Source organism: Scyliorhinus canicula, chromosome 13 (genome assembly GCF_902713615.1).
Source record: "Scyliorhinus canicula chromosome 13, sScyCan1.1, whole genome shotgun sequence".
Classification (NCBI taxonomy): Eukaryota; Metazoa; Chordata; class Chondrichthyes; order Carcharhiniformes; family Scyliorhinidae; genus Scyliorhinus; species Scyliorhinus canicula.
In genome coordinates, this window is record NC_052158.1 from 1341071 (window position 1) to 1352421 (window position 11351).

Here is an 11351-nt window from a genome sequence, read left to right on the forward strand (position 1 = left end):
GCCCCGGGGACGGGAACTCCCAGCCCGGGGACGGGAACTCCCAGCCCGGGGACGGGAACTCCCAGTCCGGGACTAACGGGAACTCCCACCCCGGGATTAACGGGAACTCCCAGCCCGGGGACGGGAACTCCCAGCCCGGGACTAACGGGAACCCAGCCCGGGACTAACGGGAACTCCCAGTCCGGGACGGGAACTCCCAGCCCGGGGACTAACGGGAACTCCCAGCCCCGGGACTAACGGGAACTCCAGCCGGGATTAACGGGAACTCCCAGCCCGGGACTAACGGGAACTCCCAGCCCGGGGACAGGAACTCCCAGCCGGGACTACGGGAACTCCCAGCCCGGGACTAACGGGAACTCCCAGCCCGGGACAAACGGGAACTCCCAGCCCGGGACTAACGGGAACTCCCAGCCGGGACTAACGGGAACTCCCAGCCCGGGACTAACGGGAACTCCCAGCCCGGGACTAACGGGAACTCCCAGCCCGGGACTAACGGGAACTCCCAGCCCGGGACTAACGGGAACTCCCAGCCCGGGACTAACGGGAACTCCCAGCCCGGGACTACGGGAACTCCCAGCCCGGGACTAACGGGAACTCCCAGCCCGGGACTAACGGGAACTCCCAGCCCGGGACTAACGGGAACTCCCAGCCCGGGACTAACGGGAACTCCCAGCCCGGGACTAACGGGAACTCCCAGCCCGGGACTAACGGGAACTCCCAGCCCGGGACTAACGGGAACTCCCAGCCCGGGACTAACGGGAACTCCCAGCCCGGGACTAACGGGAACTCCCAGCCCGGGACTAACGGGAACTCCCAGCCCGGGACTAACGGGAACTCCCAGCCCGGGACTAACGGGAACTCCCAGCCCGGGACTAACGGGAACTCCCAGCCCGGGACTAACGGGAACTCCCAGCCCGGGACTAACGGGAACTCCCAGCCCGGGACTAACGGGAACTCCCAGCCCGGGACTAACGGGAACTCCCAGCCCGGGACTAACGGGAACTCCCAGCCCGGGACTAACGGGAACTCCCAGCCCGGGACTAACGGGAACTCCCAGTCCCGGGACTAACGGGAACTCCCAGCCCGGGACTAACGGGAACTCCCAGCCCGGGGACTAACGGGAACTCCCAGCCCGGGACTAACGGGAACTCCCAGCCCGGGACTAACGGGAACTCCCAGCCCGGGACTAACGGGAACTCCCAGCCCGGGACTAACGGGAACTCCCAGCCCGGGACTAACGGGAACTCCCAGCCGGGACTAACGGGAACTCCCAGCCCGGGACTAACGGGAACTCCCAGCCGGGACTAACGGGAACTCCCAGCCCGGGACTAACGGGAACTCCCAGCCCGGGACTAACGGAACTCCCAGCCCGGGACTAACGGGAACTCCCAGCCCGGGACTACGGGAACTCCCAGCCCGGGACTAACGGGAACTCCCAGCCCGGGACTAACGGGAACTCCCAGCCCGGGACTAACGGGAACTCCCAGCCCGGGACTACGGGAACTCCCAGCCCGGGACTAACGGGAACTCCCAGCCCGGGACTAACGGGAACTCCCAGCCCGGGACTAACGGGAACTCCCAGCCCGGGACTAACGGGAACTCCCAGCCCGGGACTAACGGGAACTCCCAGCCCGGGACTAACGGGAACTCCCAGCCCGGGACTAACGGGAACTCCCAGCCCGGGACTAACGGGAACTCCCAGCCCGGGACTAACGGGAACTCCCAGCCCGGGACTAACGGGAACTCCCAGTCCCGGGACTAACGGGAACTCCCAGCCCGGGACTAACGGGAACTCCCAGCCCGGGACTAACGGGAACTCCCAGCCCGGGACTAACGGGAACTCCCAGCCCGGGGACTAACGGGAACTCCCAGCCCGGGACTAACGGGAACTCCCAGCCCGGGACTAACGGGAACTCCCAGCCCGGGACTAACAGGAACTCCCAGCCCGGGACTAACGGGAACTCCCAGCCCGGGACTAACAGGAACTCCCAGCCCGGGACTAACGGGAACTCCCAGCCCGGGACTAACGGGAACTCCCGGCCCGGGACTAACGGAAACTCCCGGCCCGGGACTAATGGGAACTCCCGGCCCGGGGGCGGGAACTCCCAGTCCGGGACTAACGGGAACTCCCAGACCGGGACTAACGGGAACTCCCATCCCGGGGACGGGAGCTCCCAGCCCGGGGACGGGAACTCCCAGCCCGGGGACGGGAACTCCCAGACCGGGACTAATGGGAACTCCCGGCCCGGGGACGGGAACTCCCAGCCCGGGACTAACGGGAACTCCCAGCCCGGGACTAACGGGAACTCCCAGTCCGGGACTAACGGGAACTCCCAGCCCGGGACTAATGGGAACTCCCAGCCTCTTACCATGCGAACCCGTACTTGATGAGCTCCACACGGAGATCAGTGTGTGATTCCTCACGCCCCTCTTGAGGGTTACCGCAGCTCAAACCTGGTCAAACCCTTTCAACGCTGTTCCTTCCTGCCCTTGTCCGGCGCTGGGATATCAGGATTGGGAGCCATTGTACATGTGGGGCGATCCCAGTCCCAGTCTTTGTTCACTTGGGCTGTGCCGGGGAGTTGCTCAGGTGGAAATCCGGGTTGCGCCGGAGGTGGGGGGGGGGGGGGGGGGGGGGGGGGGGGGTGGGGGGGAGGCGGGGGGGGGGTGGGGGGGCAGGCTTCACGAGGGCGTGATGAACATGTGGAATTCTCGACCACAGAAAGCTGTGGAGTCCGAGTCACTGGCCATATTTAAGAACCAATAGATTTCTAAACTCTAAAGGTGTCAAGGGGTAAGGGGAGAGCGGGCGGTGGTGGGGTGGGTGGGGGGTGTGGTGCGGGGTGGGTGGTGGGAGGGAGGTGCGGGGTGTGTGTGGTGTTGAAATGGAGGATCAGCCATGATCATGTTCTCTAGCGGAGCAGGCCGCCAGGACTCCTGCCCGTAGTTTCTGAGTAAACTGTCGTAGACAAAGGTCAGCTCATGCATCTCTCCTTCTCTTCCCATGTCCTTTAATTTGTCTTCATATTTGGTTCATCCGCAGTCCATCGGAATTTTTTCCTGGTGTATGGATTTCTGGCTGTGGCCATTTCCATCATCCCGGTTTATAGAGGACAATATAGCAGTGAGTATTGCTGAGATTATAAAGTATAAGACGATTGAGGTTTTTGTCCCAGCATCGTGGGGGGGGGTTCCCATTGACCAGAAACTGAACTGGACCCAGCCACATTAATACTGTGGCTACTGGGGCAAGTCAGAGGCTGGGAATCCTGCCGAGAGTAACTCACCTCCTGACTCCCCAAAGCCCTTCTATCATCTACAAGGCACAAGGCAGGGGTGTGATGGAAAACTCTCCACTTGCCTGGATGAGCTCAGCTCCAACAACATTCAAGAGGCTCAACACCATCCAGGACAAAGCAGCCCCGCTGGATTGGCGTCCCTTCCACAAACATTCACTCCCTCCACCTCCGATGGACAGTGTCAGCCGTGTGTACCATCCACAAGATTCACTGCAGGAACTGACCGAGGTTTCTCAGGCAGCACCTTCCAAACCCACGGCCACCACCATCTAGAAGGACAAGGGCAGCAGATACCTGCGATCCCCCCCCCCCCCCCCCCCCCCCCCCCCCCCCACCTGGAGGTTCCCCTCCAAGTCACTCCCCATCCTGACTGGGAAATATATCGGCCGTTCCTTCAGTGTCGCCGGGTCCAAATCCTGGAGCTCCCTCCCTAACAGCATGGTGGGTGTACCTACACCTCAGGGACTGCAGCGGCTTCAAGACGGCAGCTCAGCACCACCTTGTCAAGGGGCAATTAGGGATGGGCAGTAAATGCTGGCCCATCCAGCGACGTCCACATCCTGTAAAATGATTTTGTCCTGGTTCACGGGTGGCAGCTGCTGAGCCTCCATCCCTCAATGGGGGGAGCTCGCATCCCACGAGCCCCAGGAGAGCAATTGGATCATCTCCGTGGGACACGTGAGGGTTATTACAGGAGCAGAGCAATTGGCTTATCCCAGAATAATTATCAAGACTTTCCATCTGATTTCTCTCCTCCGACTCCAAGTAGCTTGTGCGTATTCCTGTACTCTCTCTCTAACCTCCCTCACTCTGAGATTCTACCCTCTGCTCCCAGACTCTCCCACAAGAGGAAACATCCACTCAGTGTCTCCCCTGTCAAACCCCCTGAGAATCCGATATGTCTCAATAATGTTGCCTCTCAGTCTCCTCAAAGTGTACAGGCCCAACCTACTCAAACTCTTCACATAAGAAGACATTAGAATCATAGAATCAGTGCAGAAGGAGGCCATTCGGCCCATCGAGTCTACACCGGCCACTGAAAGAGTACCCCACCTAAACCCACACTTGCACCATATCCCCATAACCCAGCAACCCCACCCAACGTTTGTACCCTACAGGGCAAATTAGCATGACCAACCCACCTAACCCGCACGTCTTTGGACTGTGGGAGGAAACCGGAGCACCCGGAGGAAACCCACGCAGACACGGGGAGAACGTGCAGACTCCGCACAGACGTTGAGCCAAGCCGGGAATCGAACCTGGGACCCTGGCAACAGTGCTAACCACTGTACTACCATGCCACCTATCATGGCCTCTCGACAGTTCTCATTAATGTTGACCATGGGTGTTTAGTTCTTCAACATCTCCAATCACGCCTGTTTTGATGGTTCAGAAATAACGTTGAGCGCATGGGGTGCTACTTGTGAATTTTTAGTTTGAACCATACCAAAGGATATTGTGTTTTGACAGTGTGTGTTTTATATGATCATTCCTGTTATCGTCAGTCCCACACTACATAACTGAGTGTAACATCTGTACCGACTAACTGGCACAATATTAAACATAGCCATGGAGCTATTTATTGCTTATCTTCCCCAATATATTCCTTTGTGTCAGTAAGAACTATTCAAGCTTCATCATAATGAATACTATGAATTCTACACTAATTTCACAAACAATATTAATTCTCTCTCCGCAGTTCACCTGTGCCAGCTCCCTTCGAGTCACATTTCCGGGACTATTGCGTTGTCAGTGGTGATATACGTCTTTATTTTAGGCATGGGATTCATCACATTTTTAAGATACAGTAAGTGTTGATTCTGCTGCTGAATAACGCGAAAGTGTGTTGAATATTCGGCTCCATCTTTTACCTTCTTCCTATTTTGCCCAATGTAAAACTTTTAGCAGTCAATCGCTGTCCATGAAATATCCATTACTAAACCACTTACGTCTGTGAAACTTCCAGGGCTGCAGCACCTGCCACATTCGTGAAGCCTTATCCTGCTGAGCGTCCTTTGTTGGGTCTACCTCCCCTGTTTCGCCCTCGCTTGGAGACTCCTTTGTTCTCCCAATCCTATCCAGCAGCTTCATTGAAATTCTCCAAACAATATCTGTTATAACATTCGGAGAAGACAGCTTCGCCTCATGCCCATTCCTCCCTAGCAGCTCCACCACAGCTCCTGCCCCGATATATACCCGAAGATATAAAACACTTCATTCTACTGGGACTGGCACGGTGGTTAGCACTGCTGCCTCACAGGACCCGGTCTGCCAGCCGCGTTTTCCTGGGCGGCGTGTCCTCGCCAGCAGCGGGATTCTCCGTCCCCACTACCTGCCACTGTGCCCACCTCGTGCCACCGGGAAACCCGTGGGCGCGACTGCGCTGCCGGCGCAGCGTAGAATCCTGCCGGAGGAGAATCCCACACCATGTTTTCAGGAAGCAGTTGGATCCAGCACTTTGGCCGAAGGGCGTGCAAGGCTGTGGGGAGAAGGCAGGATTAGGCTATTGAGTTGGATGATCAGCCATGATCGTGATGAATGGTGAAGCAGGCTCGATGGGCCGAATGGCCCCCCCCTCCTGCTCCTATCTTCTACGTTTCTGTGTTTTTCACACCATTCCTTTTATTTGCAGTGCGATCATGGACTAAGGTTCGAAGACTCAGTCACCTCTCACTAAGATGAGGGTTCCTCCAGTTTGAGGTGTAAATCCACGGCTATCAGGTAAACTAGGAGGAGATCGAAGTGGAACTTATCTTTGCAGGATTGGGAATCCAAGGGCATCGATTACTGTGATCCAAAACAGGTTCCGACACAACAGCACCCTTACCCCAGATCGCCGAGACTGAGGCGTCATTTCAGGAGTCCATTAATCCAGTTTCAGAATGGCCAACTCAATGGCCAATAAGATTTCAGCACAGTTAAATGTGAAATCCTACATTTGGATAGGAAGAACAGGGAGGTGACTTTTTCCAGGTGTAGCCCATTTTCAGTTATTTGCAGTCGATAGGGTTCATTGCTACGTAGGTCAAAAAACTGACCACCGATTGATTTGTTGTAAACTCGTCCTACACTGCTACAAAATAGTCGGGATCCGGGTGCAAGAGTTGTCTTCTGCCCGTCGGCGTGGTGACCATCTGGGCGATTCAATGGAAGATTTGTTTCCCCCCAATCTTCAGAACTGGCGGCTTGGGGTTTGGTCAAGAGGAACATTAGCGCTGGCAAACCGGTCACTTTAAGTGATTAAACAAACAAATCCAGTTGAGTATAAGGAAAGGAATCTCACCGAACGTTACCGTATTTTGTAAACTTAATTTAGAGCCATCAGGAAAAACCATCAGGAAAATCAGGGCGGCACGGTAGCATAGTGGTTAGCACACTTGCTTCACAGCACCAGGGTCCCAGGTCCGATTCCTGACTTGAGTCACTGACTGTGCGGAGTCTGCACATCCTCCCCGTGCGTGCGTGGGTTTCCTCCGGGTGCTCCGGTTTCCTCCCACAGTCCAAAGATATGCGGGTTAGGTGGATTGGCCATGCTAAATTGTCCTTATTGTCCCCAGAAAAAAGTTTCGGTGGGATTACGGGATGGGGTGGAGGTGTGGGCTTAGGTAGGGTGCTCTTTCCAAGGGCCGGTGCAGACTCGATGGGCTGAATGGCTTCGTTCTGCACTGTAAATTTGATAATTCTATGAAAACCAAACTTATTCTCTTTGGTTCTTTGATGTACAAGATTAACGAACATTGTCTTTTCTTTATTTCCAGTTTATGATTATGTTTTGGGGGCCGAAACTCCTCGATCTCTCGCACATTTAAATGGGAACACTTGCTTTGATACGAGTAGTTTTGGTTGTAGTTGTTTCCTGCTTCTTAAAATGGGGCTTCCTGTGATTTTTATGAAAAAACTCATTCACGGAATGTGGGTGTTGCTGACTAGGTCCAAATTCATTGCCAAATGGTGGTGTTCTGCCTCCTGGCAGACCCTGCGGTGTAGGTACACACACTGTGCTGTTAGAGAGGGAGATCCACTCAGTTGTATCAAACCGCTCCAAAGACAATGAAAAGGAATGAAACGGGACAGACCACTCGGCTTCGACCGAGGTCTTCGAAGCAGCAACGACAGCCCTGCCAACCCTGCACAGGCCTCCTTATTAACGCCTGGGGGCCTGTGCCAAAACTGGGTGAGCTGTCTCACAGACTAGCCAAGCAGTAGTCTGATATACCTCACATTGTCTATCATTGTGCTGTTCTTTGTGTTGCTTATTTCAGGATGGTTGGTGTAATCTTCACAAAGACCACAAAACAGCTTTAACTTAAACAAACTATACATTTATTAACACTACTAACTTGGATTAGACACGTACTCCTAAAGAATACACAGTTCATTAATAACACCTAAACTACACTCATCTACAATGAATCTCACTACTGGTTTGCACTATGATCTACTCTCACTTACACTATCTGTACTTCTGACTCTCTCTCGCTAACTCCTGCACACATCTCTCCCACAGGGTTTAGCATCACTGCCTTCTATACTTGGAACCATAGCTCCCTCTAGTGGCTACTCTCGACACTCCATTAACCCTTGCAGTTCTGATAGTTATGATGATACCACAGTCACCATCCCTGGGTCACACCAGCAGAGATGGCAGCACAGCAGTATATAGTCGGGTGGGAGTTGCCCTGGGAGTCTCCAACATCGACTCCGGACCCCATGAAGTCCCATGGCATCAAATCAAACAAATGCAAGGAAATCCTGGGCGTGATGCAACCACCACGTTGGATCTGGGCGCGGTGGTTACATAGCGGGAAAGGACAAAATCGGGATTGGGGCCGGGTACGAACCAGTTTGTGATTCACCTGGCCTGCTCCCAATGTCGAGTCCCGGATCGCGCACAAAAACGGTGAGCGTTAACCCTAACTTGCATTCATTCCAATCTCATTAGCGAGATTGAAGTCGAATGCTGAGGCCTCCTGGCAATTCACCCACTCCCCAGCGAGAAGTCAGGCAGCCATCGTTTAGTATCATTTTTTAAATACATTTAGTGCATCCAATTCATTTTTTCCCAATTAAGGGGCAATTTAGCATGGCCGATCCACCTACCCTGCACATTTTTGGGTTGTGGGGGCGAAACCCACGCAGACACGGGGAGAATGTGTAAATTCCACACGGACAGTGACCCAGAGCCGGGATCGAACCTGGGACCTCGGTGCTGTGAGACAGCAGGGCTAACCCACTGCGCCACCGTGCTGCCCTGTTAGTATCCTTTTTAAAAACGTGAAGCTGGTGAGTAGCCATTTCCATTTCCCAGCATGCACCTCAAGGGCACCGGAGGAGGTCACGGGGGAGGGGGAGGGGGGGGGGGGTGGCGAGGCCTTCAAGTCATCTTTAAATATTGTGGAAACCCATAATTATAATGTCCCAAGTAGGCTGACATTAACACTGCAATGAAGCTACTGTGAAAATCCCCTAGTCGCCACATTCCAGCGCCTGTTCGGCTACACAGAGGGAGAATTCAGAATGTCGGATTTGCCTAACAGCACGTCTTTCGGGACTTGTGGGAGGAAACCGGAGCACCCGGAGGAAACCCACGCAGACACGGGGAGAACGTGCAGACTCCACACAGACAGTGACCCAAGTCGGGAATCGAACCTGGGACCCTGGTGCTATGAAGCAACAGTGCTAATCACTGTGCTACCGTGTTGCCCCTAACAGGGGCAAGCTGCAACTACAGCCTATCTGTCCTGCTAAATACTTCCAGGGCAGAGCCTTGCTGTGCCTTCGATGCTGATGTTGAATTTCACTCCCTTTGACTGTGAGCAGCCTCCAGCTGCACAGCATAAATTAGCCTTGTTAGTTGTGAGATCACAACTGTGCTGTACTGTTCTATGTTCTATGTTCTGTCAGCTCACGCTCTTCAACTCTCAAGTGCGCTCCTGATGTACGGGCACCCTGTGCAGAGAGGGACGGGGAAGGAGGAGAATCTCCTAATGAACCTGCTCCTGGGCCTGGCGTAACTTGCCATTAACAGATCCAGGCAGCGGGCGATTGAGGGGCTTGTCCACCCCGACTGTCTGCCTCTCTTCCGTGGCTTCATTCAAGTGCCGGGTGTCCCTGGAAAGGTGCATGCGGTGTCCACTGGCACCGTAATGGCCTTCCATGCCCGCAGGGTCTGGTGTGCTTTATACATCCTTTTCACCACATTTTGGTTTGAGTTTTTTTTTAGTTTCAGTTTATCTTTGTTTTAGTTTGGACATTCCCCAACAGGAACGGCCATTTTTGATTCATCCCTTAATTTGATTACTTTTGTTTAATTGGTTGGACTTCAAAAGAGCTTCACATCTCAAGTGGCGACTCCAGAGTACAGGCCTCAGTGGATGGACCATCTCAAGAAGACATTGAGGCCTGAACACTGTTCCTGAACTCGGGAAGCGTCAGCACCAACTGGTCACTGGTTGGAGACATAACCGGCACAAAGGAAGATGGTTGTGGTGGTTGGAGGTTAATCATCTCAGCTGCCGGACATCACTGCAGGAGTTCCTCAGGGTCGTGTCCTAGGCCCAACCATCTTCAGCTCTTCATCAATGACCTCCCTTCCATCAGAAGGTCAGAAGTGGGGATGTTCGCTGGTGACAGCACAATGTTCAGCACCATTCGCGACTCCTCAGATAATGAAGCAGTCCATGTCCAAATGCAGCAAGATCTGGACAATATCCAGGCTTGGGGCTGGCAAGTGGCAAGTTACACTCACACCACACAAGTGCCAGACAATGACCATCTCCAACAGGAGGCAATCTAACCACCGCCCCTTGACATTCAACAGCTTTAACATCGCTGAATTCCCCCATCCTGGGGGTTACCATTGACCAGAAACTGACCTGGACCCAGCTATATAAATACTGTGGCTACCAGGGTAGGTCAAAGGCTAGGAATCCTGCGGAGAGTAATTCACCTCCTGACCCCCCCAAAGCCTGTCCACCATCTACAAGGCACAAGTCAGGAGTGTGATGGAAAACTCTCCACTTGCCTGGGTGAACTCAGCTCCAACACTCAAGAAGCTCCACACCATCCAGGACAAAGCAGCCCCGCTTGATTAGGCCACCCCTTCCACAAACATTCCCTCCCTCCACCTCCGATGGACAGTGTCAGCCGTCTGCACCATCGACAAGATTCACTGCAGGAACTGACCGAGGTTCCTCAGGCAGCACCTTCCAAACCCACGGCCACCACCATCTAGAAGGACAAGACCCGCTTGGGTCACTGTTTGTGCGGAGTCTGCACGTTCTCTCCGTGGGTTTCCTCCGGGTGCTCCGGTTTCCTCCCACAAGTCCCACAAGACGTGCTGTTGGGTGAATTGGACATTCTGAATTCTCCCTCTGTGTACCCGAACAGGCGCCGGAATGTGGCAGCTAGGGGCTTTTCACAGTAATTTCACTGCAGTGTTAATGTCAGCCGACTTGTGACAATAATAAAAATTATTATTATATTAGCATATTACGATTACAGCTACCTAGGGGCACCTTGGACTGTTTGTATTGTTAACAATCTGTGCATGATTCAGCTTTTAGCGATTATTAACATTGACTGGTATCATTCTTTATATTATCTTTCTTCTCACAGGAATATTGTTACTGCTGAGACACCGTCCGACACTGTGTGTGTGTGTGTGTGTGTGTGTGCACGTGTGTGTGTGCGTGTGTGTGCGCGTGTGTGTGCGCGTGTGTGTGCACGTGTGTGAGAGCTCATGTGTGCACGTGTGTGTGTGTGTGTGCACATGTGTGTGTGCGCGTGTGTGTGTGCGTGTGTGTGTGCGCGTGTGTGTGTGCAAATGTGTGTGCGCGTGTGTGTGTGCGCGTGTGTGTGTGCGCGCGTGTGTGTGCGCGTGTGTGTGCGCGTGTGTGAGAGCTCATGTGTGCACGTGTGTGTGTGTGTGTGTGAGAGCTCATGTGTGCACGTGTGTGTGTGTGCACGTGTGTGTGCGTGTGCACATGTGTGTGTGTGTGCCTCCCTCATCTTTTTCTGGAACTGTTAGGATTGTGGAGCACCTGACAGTCA

The 11351-nt window shown here is 54.1% G+C and overlaps 1 protein-coding gene across 1 annotated transcript in view; it reads left to right on the forward strand.

Annotated features, from left to right (window-relative positions):
* LOC119976437 overlaps positions 1-11007 on the forward strand; it is a 35801-nt gene extending 24794 nt beyond the window's left edge. The window contains exons 5-8 of the mRNA XM_038816971.1: positions 3044-3124; positions 4999-5106; positions 5932-6020; positions 10917-11007. Coding sequence (XP_038672899.1) covers positions 3044-3124; positions 4999-5106; positions 5932-5981 — 239 coding nt within the window. The 3' untranslated portion in view covers positions 5982-6020; positions 10917-11007. The remainder of the gene's footprint in view (positions 1-3043; positions 3125-4998; positions 5107-5931; positions 6021-10916) is intronic.
* Positions 11008-11351: the final 344 nt, after the last annotated feature.